The sequence below is a fragment of the Ictalurus punctatus genome, chromosome 1 (assembly GCF_001660625.3).
Source record: "Ictalurus punctatus breed USDA103 chromosome 1, Coco_2.0, whole genome shotgun sequence".
Lineage (NCBI taxonomy): Eukaryota > Metazoa > Chordata > Actinopteri > Siluriformes > Ictaluridae > Ictalurus > Ictalurus punctatus.
In genome coordinates, this window is record NC_030416.2 from 5,001,493 (window position 1) to 5,015,831 (window position 14,339).

A 14,339-nucleotide genomic window follows, 5' to 3' on the forward strand; every position below is an offset into this window, starting at 1 on the left:
ATACGTGAAATTCTGGTACGTGAAATAATCGCTCTATGTTCTATAACATGTAAAAGGGGAACATGAAAGGAATATTCTAAAAGCGACTCATGTAAACACCTTAATCAGAATATTATACGTCTTATTCAGAATAAGGTCAATAATTAGATTACGGCTGTCCGTGTCAACATACAGTGCGTTTACATGGACGACAATAATCCACTATTAACCAGATTAAGACGATACTCTGATTAAGAAACTAGCATGTAAACAGCCATTTTTAATTACCGTAATCCGATTAAGGTCATACTTGAAGTAAACACGAATCGAATTAAGACCTGTGGAGTACTCCTGTTTTAGTCGCATTATCAACGTGCATTACAGACTACGTTTACATGGACAGCAGTAATGTAATTATTGACCTTACTCTGAGTAAGATAATATTGTGATTAAGGTGTTTACATGAGTCGCTTTTAGAATACTCCTGTCATGTTCCCGTTTTACATGTTATAGAACATAGTTCGATTAACGGCACACGTCATGACGTCACCACGCCACGCCGTCCCTCTAGAATTTCACGTATCAACATACAGTCCGTCTTCGTTTTGGTACCGTATACAGTTTTGGATGGTTTTATTAAAAAAATTTACGCACGCTTCAAGTGCGGTTAATTATTCGTCGTGCTGTACGTGCTAATAGACAACTGCTTGAAACCGTGGGCTGCGTCCCAAACCGCATACTTACCGTCTATATAGTAGCCGAGATACATGTATTTCGCCTATAGTAGGTAAGTACGCGGTTTGGGACGCAGCCGTGCTCTCTCGTTTGACGGTCCGTAAAACGGTTCGTAAAACGGTCGAGCGCTGCCGCGTGTGTACGTGTCCTGTCGCAAAATGCGGTGAAAACTCTCACACGACGTTAATAGTGTGATTAAGGTGTGTACACGTCTGTAACGCACGTCAATAACGCGACTAAAACAGGAGTACTCCACAGGTCTTAATTCCATTTGTGTTTACATCGAGTACGACCTTAATCGGATTAAGGTCATTAAAAATTGATGTTTACATGCTAGTTTCTTAATCAGAGTATCGTCTTAATCGGGTTAATATCAGATTCTTGTTGTCCACGTAAACACCTTAATCACACTATTAACGTCGTGTGGGAGTTTTCACCGCATTTTGCGACAGGACACGTACACACACGGCAGCGTTCAAGAGAGCACGGCTACGAGCAAGAAGGCACATTTTTGGTCCGAGCAGGAAACGAAGGTAATGCTAGTCATTCTGAAAGAAATGGATATTATGAAGTGCCTCGATGGCCGAAAGAACAGGAATGGGGAGATATTTAAAAGAGTTGCAGAAAGAATGGGAGAGGAAGGTTACATGCGTTCTGCTGAACAAGTGCGAACCCGCTGGAAAATCATAAAAAGTAGCTACCATCAGGCGAGAAAACAGAACAACGCCAGCGGTTCTAATCCTTCATCTTTCCCATATTTCGAAAGTATGCATGACATACTCGGTCATCGACCTTTGTCCAACATATCCGAGAACGGAGTGGACATTGGGTTTGACGCGGACGAGGATGCAGTGGGCGGCGAGTATGTTTGAGCTGGTTGTATTTGCTTTTCTGCTATTAGATAACTAGTAGGTCACAGTAAACAGTCTATACTAATGTGATGTATTTACTTCGCCATATAGAGAGTGTCGTTGGGGATGAAGATAACGCATCATCACGTGACACGTCTGGTACTCCAGAGGAAAGCTTTTCAGCCACAGCACCAGATGTTGATCCACCCAGGACACAAGGTGACATGTTTTTGATGTAAATGCTATTTCGCTTAAATAGCCGCTATGTGTGTATGTATACGTATAAGACAACTCTTTGTAGGTATGTATTGGTTTGACTCATCAGGTTCAGTAGTTGTTACATAGGCTAGCTACTCTATGCTGCACATATTTGTCCCAGCGTTTAAAATATGCATAATGTAGATATTGACGCCGCATGGTGGAATCGACCTCACACCTCCAGGGTCGGTGTGCGTGGAGTTTGCATGTTCTCCCCGTGCTGCGGGGTTTCCTCCGGGTACTCCGGTTTCCTCCCCCAGTCCAAACACATGCATGTCCAAAGTGTCCGTAGTGTATGAATGGGGGTGTGAGTGTGTATGTGAGTGTGCCCTGCGATGGATTATCACCCTGTCCAGGGTGTACCCCGCCTTGTGCCCCATGCTCCCTGGGATAGACTCCAGGTTCCCCGTGACCCTGAAAAGGATTAAGCGGTATAGAAGATGGATGGATGGATAATTAACTGCGAGATGCACTGTGATCTCCCAGCAACAGCAGTTCATGATACAGATGATGAGGCAACAAACTGAATGGGTTCAAGACCAAATCCAGAAATCCGTGCAAAGAGAGGAGAGACTCCTCAGCGCTTTAATTGAGAGCAACGTCCGTTTCACCGAGCGCATGCTATCAGTACTTGTTGAGGTATTCCGAAGCACCGAGCCACAGCCGATGTCTGCATGTCCTTCTCTGCACCCCTTACACTTTCAAGGGTATCACACACAGCCATCTAACTCTCCCATGCATGGTCCTACTGTGTCAAACACATCCACTGCTCAACACGGATCAGAAGAAGCAAATAACTACGCTCGATCGTATACTAACCTGTGATGTAAAATCGTTTGTGAATGCCTGTATTGGCTTGAGTTTAGATATGTTTGCCTACCTCATATTCGCCTGTGTTACAGGAAAGAATGTTGTTATATAATTATAAAATTTTATTCTATAAAATTGCTTACTAAGCGAAACTTACACTCTGGACGGGGTTGAAATGTTTATTTATTTATTTATTTATTTAAACCTCTATTTTTTTGTGAAGTAATATTTAACATAAGCGAGCAGCACTTGAAGAGGTCCCTTTTTTTTTTTTTTTTGCATTTCAAACCCGTGTGCAGTGTCCCTGGAATTAAAGCATATAAAACCCAACAGAAATTGTGTTACTCATTAATCACAGAAAGAAACACCAAGTACTTTCAAACTTTTTTTTGCCTAGTTCACATTAAAAGAAAAAGTGCAGCACTTCTTCATAAAATAATTTCTTTGAATGCAGTTCACATCATGGACTGGAGATAATAACGCTGAATAAAGACTAAGAAGTGTGACTTTCCAAGCTCCTCAAAGCATGCAAATATGCTGGAAGTTAACCACTTGTGCCTAATGCATACTCTTCCGAAGGGGAAAGGTTGCTACCATGTATGCTGATAATACATGACATAAGCATCTGCGCTGGGAGTGTGTTTCTGTGGTGCACTGTGGGGCTAGGGGTAAAGCTCTCTCCATAACTGTTGCCTCCTCCAACCAGCACTGGGGGACTGGTTTCCCCTGAATGACCATCACTCCCTAAAGGTCATATGTCAACACAAAGTTATTGATGTCACTGTGATTTAATGTCATTTAATGTTACCAGCCAAGACCATGGTAAAATATTTTTTAACTTTAGCTTAGTACGTTCACACCTCCAGGGTCGGGGGTTCGATTCCCACCGTGGCCCTGTGTGTGCGGAGATTGCATGTTCTCCCCGTGCTGCGGGGGTTTCCGCCGGGTACTCCGGTTTCCTCCCCCAGTCCAAAGACATGCATGTCCAACGTGTCCATAGTGTACGTATGGGAGTGTGAATGTGTATGTGATGGACTGGCACCCTGTCCAGTCTGTACCCCGCCTTGTGCCCCATGCCTCCTGGGATGGGCTCCAGGTTCCCCGTGACCCTGAAGGAAGGATAAGCGGTATAGAAGATGGATGGATGGATGGGCCTTTTTGCATAGCTGTGATTGCCGCAGTACATGCGCTCCCAGAAACTTGGCAATTGATGCTCCAAAAGCTAGATAAAAAAAGATAAAAGTAACGTCAGCATTACAGAAGTATAGCTGAGATTATTGGTCATATTATCCGATAAACAATATACACTGCGACTTAGGCTCTAGTGGTTTACATACGATATATAGGTTTGAGAGAAGTGAAAAGCACTTATATTTTAAAGTAAATAAAAAAAATGTGTATCGTGCTTGTTACAGACATGTCATAAAACACTTCACAGGGCAGAGAAATACTTAAAATGTTACCTATGACAGGACAAATACCAGTAAAAACAACTGATCAAACAACAAATACATAATTCACGCTGTATACAATAAAGGGAAGATTCATGTGGCTACTTACTAATATCAGTCATCTACGACTGCCTGAAGCACAGATGACGGCCATCCTTTACGATTAACAGAGTCCCTATATCCATCTTTCGGCCGAAGTATGGGAACGTGCGTCCCGTCAGCGCATCCGATTATCTGTGGTGTGTGATGGTGCATTTCGGATCGGCGAGCAATTGCATTCGAGTCCTCCAGACTAGGAACCCGGATTAGATTTTTTGCATTCCTTTGTAAAACATGTACACAAACCCCTTGACCGTGCATTCGTGCACGCCAAATTGATTAGCTATTACTCGGTATCCCAGGCGGTCCAACGCACGTACAGTGTCTTCCTGGGGACTCATGGGTTAACAGCACCCTCCATCACGGAACATATTTTTACAAATGATCTCCGGGACACGCGGAAATTCTCTTTCCATTCGGCGTCATCAAACTCCATTAAAACAACTCTCTCCCACCAGTCCTTACTTCGTACTCACCTCCGAGTTTGTCGCGGTGGCACGAATGAAATCTTGCCGAATGAAAGTACAGAGGAGGCGTGTTGCTGGAGAATCCGTATCCGCCGTCGTCTATTAGCACGTACGGCATGACAAATGATTAACTGCTCTTGAAGCGTTCGTAAAATTCAAAATGAAACACCCAAAACTGTATACTGTCCCATAACGACGACCAACTGTATGTCGATACGTGAAATTGGCGCGGTGACGTAACGACGTGTGCTGTTAACCCATCTACGTTCTATAACATGTAACACAGGAACATGAAAGGAGTATTCTAAAAGTAACTCATGTAAAAGCCACTCATGTAAACACCTTAATCAGAATATTGTCTTATTCAGAGTAAGGTCAATAATTAGATTACTGCCGTCCATGTCAACGCAGTCTATGTCAGTCTGAATGACTGCAAGTTTCCCATCAGACTTCCAGACTGTTGTGGTGATATCCTGGGTTTGGTTTTTTTGCCCAACATCTCCAACTTGGTCTCATCAAGATCCAGAGATTTTGCTCAAGAACGTTTGTCGTTTATTCAGATGGAATTTTGCAAACCTAAGTTTAGCTGCCATGTGCTTTTTGGAGAGAAGGGGCTTTATCCTAGCCACGCTTCCATGAAAGCGTAATTTGTTTTTGTCTTTTTTTCTGATTGGACAGTCATGAACATAAAAATCGATTGTGCTTGTAGAGGCCTGCAGGTCACATGATGTACGTAGTGCTTGGGTTTTTCCTTCCCGTCTCTGAGCATTAAACAGGCTGACCTTGGACCAAATCCAAATTTTATATATTATTCTAGAAAATCTGTATTTATGGCCAAACATAATTTATGCCATCATAATTTCCCCATTTGGTGGAATTATAAAACTTTTTTTTTTCTTTCCATAAACATTTTATGAGGCTAAATAACTAAAAAAATGTTTGCACTTCTTAGCTTGTATTTTAGTTTTGTGCACTACATCGGCTGATCCGTTTATCACGGAGGAATCGCTTTAAATTGCGCAACGACCTTTCATCCTTTTCTGGAATTCTAAACACACCCATTTCTAATGAACATAATTACTAGAAAGAAACCATCACACCCACACAATAAATACAATATCAAACCCCACCAAACACTCCCAAACGTCTCAGCATTTAAAGACCGAGTTTCTTCTTTATGTGCTTTATGGGTTTAAGCTGACAGTTTTTAAATGACAATTTGCTGCATGGTTTTTTTTTTTAAGTCGGTAAAACATTATTTTGAATAAAAATTTAATGAATGACTTATTATTAATAATAATAATAAAAAAAAATTACAACTCATTATCGATTTATAACCTGCTAGGTTAAACAAAAGAAAGAAATACCAACAGCAAATCATGCGTTTCTAAGGTTTCTAAGGAATACACCTGGACCTGACTTTTACACCTCATTGTAAAAACTCATGAACATTAGAAAATCCAGCGGTTGTTATTAAACATCTACACAAAAATTAGAGATTCTTTTCTTTTTTTGTAGGAAAAAAACATGGTAGCTTTATTGAAAAGATTGTATATGTAAATCTGAAGTAAGATCACAGTAAATGGTGACTAGAGTAGAACATATTGCTCCCATATCCCACATTATTCCGGTCTGATAAAATGTGAGTCTTGCCAAGTTTTGTCCAAAGACAGGTAATAGTTCACTAAAGTAACAGACCTTAAACTAGACGGTTCATGTTTTGTATATTTAATTATGCTTAGTTATCCAATACTGCTATAAACAGATTTAACATTAGCATAAATAGTTTCAAGAACTTCTACTTTTGCTAGTTTCTTTCTTGTTGGTCTGATTTTTCCCCCACTTCGTCGTCATAAATACCCTTTCTAAAACTATTCCCTTTATGAACGTTTGACGCGCAACTCAATGCCACAACCGTATTGTCCATGCCACGTAAACCCCCCCCGAAATTTAACACCTATGCATCTATATATGTATGTACATTATATACACACATACATACATCCACCATCGATATGACACTTACATCCCATAACCTATAAAGTACTACTTCTGTGATTTCATTTTAAACTGTTCATCCGAGTATTGTATGCACTATGCACTGGACAAACCAAATACCATTACTAAACAAGTCAGATTCGATTTCAGTAAACTTTTGGTGCAACGGAGTAACAAATGGACATGCAGTAGTTTCCCACTCTGCTTTCATGTCGTTCAGATGCACGTCGTAGATCGTATAATTTAACTAAACTATGTGATCAAGCGTCGGTCTCTCTTCGAGAAAAAAGAAAAAAAAAAAAAAAAAAAAAAATTCACAAAATGTTTTAAAGAGACGGTTTATACTCCATTTCCCGAAAAATAACCCTCTTCCATTTCGACGTCCGAAAAACTGGCGTCCGGCGACGGGGAGGGGGGGTAGAAAAAAGAAAAGTGTACGCGTGTGTGTGTGTGTGTGTGTGTGTGTGTGTGGGGGGGGGGGGGGGTGCTAGTGCATGAATGTTATTCGCCAGCCAGCATCGTTCAGTCCATCTTCAGGCTGCGATAGATGTAACGGATAAATGCCAGCGAGGCCCAGAACGAAACAGTCCCGAGCATGAGTGAGAACACGAACGCGGTGAGTAAGGAATAGCCGAAGAACTCCATGCTCTGCACTAGACCGCTCATGCTCGACCGATTCCAATAGTAGAAAAGCGAGTAGACAAATATGAATAGGCCGGTGGATCCCGTACTCAGGATGCTTCGCCACCACCAGCGGTAATCTTCGCCCGAAAGCAGGAAGTAGGTGAGCGCCACAGAGATGCAGGCTCCCACAGACAGCAGGATGGCAAAGACGCAGAGCAGGATGCCGTAAAGCGTGTACTGCTCCCGACCCCACACGGTCGCAAATATGTAGTAGAGCTCCACTGAGATGGCACTGTGGAATAAGAGGGGTGACACGGACAAACGGAAATGAAAACGTTAGTTTTCTGTTTCAGTGTACACATCGCTGGATAAAGGCTCAAGACCAAACGTAAGACAGCATTTTATTGTCATTCTTATTCGCACACTGGTCACCTGAAAGGCAGGAATCCTCCGATGGCCATGTGCACGGCTGTGTGTTTGTACCAGCGCTGCTCTGGGATCTGGCGGGGAATGTTGCGTGTGCGACACGGAGCCTGAAAGCTGCCGGCCCGGTTCTTCCCCACAATTCCCCCAATGACTGTAAGGGGAAAACCCACTAGCACCCATGCCCCTAGCAACAGGAGCACTGTAGATGCGGGGAGTGCCTGTGTGGAACCACTCCACCAGTGTACAGAGTTTACTACACTCCAGGTCAGAAAGAGAGGGGCTGAGAGACAGAGAGAGAGAGACAGAGAGAGAGAGAGAGAGAGAGAGAGAGAGAGAGAGATTAAGTACAACAAAAACTGCTACACTAATGGCTTTTAATTACACTGTGAACATTAAGACATCAATCAATACAGAGAACAAAGGCCCTATTCAAAAAATGTTAAAACACGTCTCACCGGAGAAAAGGGTGGAGGTGAGGATGATGTTCCAAACCCAGCGGTGGCCATGGATCTGGGTGTAGAAGCTACACGAGCAGTATCCCGACACACAGCTAGTCAGCGCATACAGTACGATCGCTGCAGAGTTTATGGCTCCATGCCGATGAACGTTAAACATCCCGAGCAATGCCATGATGATGATTCCTAGCGATGGAAAGAGCAGGCCGGTATATTTTTTCAAGGCATTTGGCAGACTCAACTGAGCAGCTGAGGGTTAAGGGCCTTGCTCAAGGGCCCAGCAGAGGCAGCTTAGTGGAACTGGGCCTTGAACTCACGACCTTCCGATCGGTAGTCCAATGTCTTAACCACTGAGCTCCCGCTGCCCCGTGTTAAGTTTATTAAATCCTCTCGCGGTCACAAAAGCCAACATGTGCGTCCATTTAGTTTTTAAAAAAAAAAAAAAAAAAATGGTGCGCAGATTCTTACCAGTGGCCAAAGTAAGAAACTGAGCTCCTACTCCAAGCACGGCGCACAGCAAGCTTTTGTTTGATGGAAATCGAAAGACATCTGTGTGAATGATCTTCCAGCCGTTATCACCCTGATCCAGATCGTCGCAGCTCCCATCTTCTTCTACGTTATATCTGGAACAGTTATACAGTTGAGCAGAACTGAATCAGTAACAGAGCTGCAGACATGACCGGAACGCTTCACCTTCCTCACCGAGTACCATCACACGGAACCATACCTCGCACTAGCTACACCCTTCCCAGAAATGTCACAATTATTAGCAACCTATTCCTCTCAACCTTGTCTTGATCAGACGATTAATTTCTCCTGTATAAAACGCTACAGATGCTCTAGTTCCGCCACTCCATATCTGAATACTTTCTCTCATCTCCTTCTTCTGCGTCTCTGGTATCATCTCTATCCGTTCTCACCTGGCAAAGTCGTTCTTTAACACCCTCATAAGGATGATGATAACGAAGCCTAGCAGCAGCACCACCAGCACCAACGAGTTGATGATTGACAGCCAGTGGATCTCCAGAGTCTTCGGGAAGAAGGAGTAGTCCCGGAGGCGCTCGGCTCTGCGCGATGGGGGCAAGTGGCTCTCGAACCAGTGGACGCTGTAGGTGTGGGTCACCGAGAGACCTCCACTATTGCCGTCTACCCCGTCATGTCCGCCCTCCTCCAGAGGCACCGGCTTCACGTCTTTAACAGACACGTTGGCAAAGATCACAGAGTTGCCATTGTACTCAATATTGAAGTCCAAGTGGGTCCACAACCCAACCTGAGGAGAGGAAAAAAGGCAGGAACATTCATTACACCAGGGTTGTACAAATCATAAACTCATTGGATATCCTACAGCGCAAATGAAAGCGCCGGTGTCCAATAACTAGACTTAAAAGCAGCAACTAACGGAACTGGAACTCAAAAAGCGTGAGGAGCTCATGGAGTGCGTCATTCCTCTTATACCACTGCAATTTTCCAACAATTCATAAACATCTCCTAACAAGAAACATCACTACTGTACAACAATTATCATTCTTCTGTGTTATTTTTAAATTTTTTTTAAATCCACCTGTTATTAGTCTTCGATTATGTGAAGCTTCCGCCGTACACATCCCCGTGTATGAGCTGTTACTACACAAACGATAACACGTTAGAACGAAGGCATTAATATTAACCTATTGTTCGTGTTACAGCCAAAACTACTGTCCGAACCTTGCTGCCATAAAAAAAAAAAAAAAAACCTTTCTGACCAATCAGATTCGAGGATTCAATCACACTGTGGTGTAAACAAACATATCAGATGAAACGTTTTCTTTGGGAACGTCGATACACTAGACATTCTTTCTCTGGTTTTTCCTTCTTCTGAGGAATGAATGAATGAATAAATGAATAAATAAATAAATAAATAAATAAATTCAGGCTAGTAATTTATCCAGCTCTGTGTTCTGACAGTAAGTGCAAGAATAAAGTGTTACTCGGCAGCAGAATATCCAAAGCTGCAATAATAACAATAATAAGCAAAAAATTAGGACTCAACGTCAGCAAGCGAGGCAGAAAATCAGAGAAGCAGATTCAGAAGACGTTCAGATAGGCAGACCTTGTGACTGTGAGGCAGGAAACCACTTTCCTCCATATATCCCACAAAGCCCCAGATTGGAATATCATCCAGGACAAATTCAAAGTAATACAGCTCTTCGATTGCTTCTCTCAACTGATCCACCTATAAAAACAATACCATCACCTTTTTTTTTTGAAAAAAAACCCCCCAACAACAACAACATTATACAATACTTCAAAAATATAGATAACATATTTAGCATGCAAGTCTAATTTGTGGCAAAGAGCATTACATTGCAGCATCTGTCTCATAAAATCAATCACAAATGTAAGTCTGAAAATACGAATAATCCCAAAGAACATGATTATATGACGTAAGGAACGATTGCTGACACAAAAGTACATACATCTTTCTCGGACAGCGTGAGCTGACAAAGTGTTTGTCTTTCAGTGTTCTCCCTGAAGCGGATGTTGTATAAAGACTCTGCCATCCTGTCGCCATCCAAAACCTCTCCCAGACTTAAGGCTTTATGGCGCACCTGTGAAATGAATAAATCGACTATAAAGATAACGGAACGATGACGTAAAAAAACAAACAACAAAACTCCAGCTGAAATCAAAAGCCACAATCACCCACCTCTTTGGGTCTGCAGACAGGGAGGGTATAATAATGGTAGGTTTCCTGGGGGTTATGGTAAGGCCCTACTTTATTCACGTAAAGCATGACGGGATCGCCTTCCTTGTAAGTGGCTGTCCAGGCAAGTTGTAGGAACAGAAGGCACAGAAGAGGTAGCCGAGAGCCCAGGATCCAGCCTGGAGTCGCCATCGTGGTCCCTACGTGAGAGCAAACTCATTTAAATGTCACGTTCAAGAAAAACCTTAAAAGCTGCCAAAGTGAAATTTGGTTCGAAGTGAATGCTCAGACCAAAACGCTGACGTCAAAACCACCCCCTATCAACCAAGCGATGGATATAAAACTGAACAGAGCGACGGAAGACATGCATCGAAAAAAAAACAAAACAAAACCCACAGACAAACTAGGTTTACCGCTGACGAGCGACTACTGAAGAGCAAACTCCGCCCTGGGGGTGGGCAATACAGCACTGTGGAAAGGCTTTAGGGACAGGCAAAGAAATGCATACATTCATGCTTCTTCATATACTTTAACACCGGAGGCGGAGGTAGAAACCTATGGTCAAATCTGGCGACTTTTTGAGCAGATGCGGTCGATACGGTTCTCAAGTTCACGTCACAGATACCGGTTATATAAGCTGTGGCTCGGGTTTTACGACTCACCACCAGTGCGGAAGGCCTGACCGAGTTGGGTCTCCGTGAGCATACGTTCCCAACGAACAATCTCTGGTCACCAACGTTTGTCCCGCCCGTACCCTTCTTCACTTCGAAATCTCCTCTTGGCTATATTTACAAGTAATAAAAGCGAGCTATTACATCCATAAACATTTCCTGCATTTCTATTTCCAGACCACACGCTACCACTGCTTCTTTTTGTCTTCTTTTTTTTATAAGTAATTAGTTGTGTTTTATACGACTCCTTTAATACGTTCTATTTTTGTCTTTTTCCACTATAACGACATCCTCCTACTCAGCTGGACACTCGAGCTGTCGATCCGAATCTCACTAGCCAACGAGAGTAAAAAAAAAAAAAAAAAATAAGAAAAAGAAGATCTACGTCAAAATTCTTCTTAAGCCCCGCCTCACAGACGTGTGATTTGACACGCCGGAATTTGTTGCCAATGTAAACGAAAACTCCAGCAGCACGAACGGCGAAAACAAAAGGTTACTTGTACTCGTTTACTCGAAGAGCGCGTTACATTTTAGCCGCCATTTTCCGTTTCAGGGTGTTTTTCCTTCTTCTCTCATTGTATACTTTTGTTTGTTTCTTGGGAAGAAACAAAAACAAACGTCACGTTCAATACTTTCAGCACAAATTTCAGTGAAATTCTGGCACTAAGATAACGCCATACTCGTGTTCCTGCTGCTTCTTTACGTGCAAAATAAAATGAAAAAACCTACGCCGTGTGTAAACCGGAATGCTTTGCATCGGTCCGTGGGTTATTTTCCCATAACAACAAAACACTTGTCTCTAGACCGTGAAGTCGGCGCATGGAACATCCATCAGTCATAGGGATGGCTAAAAAAAAAAAAAAGCGATTCTCCGATTTTAATCGATCAACGTTGACGACGGTTTTAATTCTTGAATAAGTTGTTAATGAATTTCACTGTTGCACATTTACATGGTTTTTATTTATTTATATATTTAATTACAGTAACACGCACTGTGCAGTTTGTGCTTACCTTGTGTGCACTGTCCGCACGTGTTTATGGTTTCTAGTTACAATGTTTGCTACCCAAAGTAAAAAAAAAAAAAAAAAAAAAAATATATAATTGTGTGGGCTCTATTGTTAATGCAAACGGCTATTTCAGTAACATAGCTAAAGTAGGAGTGTTTCGGTCACCAGCGTTTAAAACGTGGATTCCGTGTCTGCAAAACGAACATTTTAAATGAAACATTGATAACTAATCGATATCGAATCGAAACCATATAAACGGGAATCCAATCGCCAAATCGGTCGCGATAACCGGGACTATTTAGTCACTCACGTTACAAATACGTTTGCTGCCGACGTAATAAACCGCTCAAACGTTACAGCAGTCTTTATATTATAAAATATAATATTTATTAAAAATCAATAAATAAAAATAAGGATTGTAGTCTCAAAAAATTCGTTCGCGCTCATTCGCACAGAGCATTCAGCAACCCTTCATTTAACGCGTTTAAATCGCGCTGTGACGTCATCTGGCGACTTCACGCGACGACTTGAGCATGGGGTGGCTACTTTCCCCTGAAAAACACTCAGCAACACAGATAGACAGATAGACAGACAGATAGATATTCACCTGGAGGCAGAACACAGGTAATAAAGTAGACAAAACAGCACAGTTTGATAGACCAAATAAATAAAGTCAACAAAAGACGCTGGAGTTAATCATTTCTACTTCCTTAGTTTATAGTTTCATAGTAAACAAGCTCTAACAATGTTAGCCCGTCTAACTGGATTCATATAGGTGCTAAATTACAGTACAAATCTCACTAGTTTGGCTTTAAGAAGAGGATATAGCTATGCGGCTAGCCTGTATGAACTGCTTCCGTACAAGCGAAATGCAACCAAAAAAAACCTGTTTCCGCTGCCTGAAATCCAGAAATCCTCCTCGGGGGCAGGAAAAGCAGTGGTGTTCTTTCTTTATCTCCGTATAGTCACTACTGAAGATGTGCATGTATCCACATATCTTAACCCCCCCCCCAAAAAAAAAAAAAAAAAACCCACAAAAAAACCCAACCAAACAAACAGGTCGGTTTACTTCTGTACCGCATCCAAACGCCTCAAGAGGAGGCGACTAGCTGCGGTATCCACGTCACCTTAAAATCAAAATATCGCCAATTTTCCGGGATGGGCGTGGCCAAGACTAACGCCTCACCTGTTTGGATACTTTCACTTCCTCGTTTGTGAAAATTAAAAAAGCGCAACAAAAATATAGAAACACTGCAAAAATGCTGTTTTTTTTGTTAAAAAAATATACATATAAATTTGCATACATTTTCAACAAGCTCACTCGGAGGCACTTTCTATGCTTTATGTGTGTGTGTGTGTGTTCAGGATAACTCGGAAATCGGAATTGTCTAACCTACTTCCGGCTTTAGAGCGTTCACGTGAACTCCGAAATCGGAAATAACCCGAATACTCGCAGTAATCCAGCGTGAAACTGGAATTAAAAGGGTTGTTGTTAACGTGTTGTTAACGTGTTGTTAACGTGTTGTTAACGTGAATGGGATGAATCTGTTAACACCGCCGGAAATCACACGAAAGCGCGGTTTAATTTAAAAATTAAATAAAACTCGAATATAAAGCGACGTAACATTTCAATCACTGAGGTATAATATATTATTTAACGATTTCACATCTAAACGGAAACTCAAAAGCCGGCTTAAACACCTTAAATCACTTCTATTGTTTTTCACTTCTCACGACCAGCGCAGTCATGTTGGAATGACGTCACAATATCCAGACTTCCCAGTTCCCACTTAGTGGCGAATGCAGCAAATATACAACCTGCAGC

General features: G+C 42.1%; 1 protein-coding gene across 3 annotated transcripts; it reads right to left on the reverse strand.

Moving 5' to 3' along the window:
• Positions 1–6,489: 6,489 nt before the first annotated feature.
• Positions 6,490–14,336, reverse strand: tm9sf1 (transmembrane 9 superfamily member 1). Of its 3 annotated transcripts, none has more exons than XM_053679601.1 (9): positions 14,216–14,336; positions 10,840–11,036; positions 10,610–10,741; positions 10,243–10,365; positions 9,074–9,423; positions 8,622–8,776; positions 8,154–8,339; positions 7,705–7,978; positions 6,490–7,564 (listed from the first exon to the last, which is right to left on the reverse strand). In XM_053679601.1, the coding sequence occupies exons 2-9, from the start codon at positions 11,026–11,028 to the stop codon at positions 7,171–7,173; spliced, it is 1,803 nt and encodes a 600-aa protein (XP_053535576.1). In that variant the 5' UTR covers positions 11,029–11,036; positions 14,216–14,336; the 3' UTR covers positions 6,490–7,170. The 3 variants fall into 3 exon arrangements, with proteins under 3 accessions (XP_053535576.1, XP_017322326.1, XP_053535577.1); XM_017466837.2 differs by lacking the exon at positions 14,216–14,336 and adding an exon at positions 13,401–14,201; XM_053679602.1 differs by lacking the exon at positions 14,216–14,336 and adding an exon at positions 13,122–13,361.
• Positions 14,337–14,339: the final 3 nt, after the last annotated feature.

What these genes read in the sequence shown, in the direction of transcription:
- tm9sf1 (XM_053679601.1), bottom strand. Translation starts at nt 11,028, where the DNA reads ATGGCGACTCCAGGCTGGATCCTGGGCTCTCGGCTACCTCTTCTGTGC. An exon ending in TTAAAGAACGACTTTGCCAG is followed by an intron (nt 8,777 to 9,073) that starts GTGAGAACGGAT and finishes TAACTGTTCCAG; the next exon opens with ATATAACGTAGAAGAAGATG. An exon ending in GGAGGATTCCTGCCTTTCAG is followed by an intron (nt 7,565 to 7,704) that starts GTGACCAGTGTG and finishes CTTATTCCACAG; the next exon opens with TGCCATCTCAGTGGAGCTCT.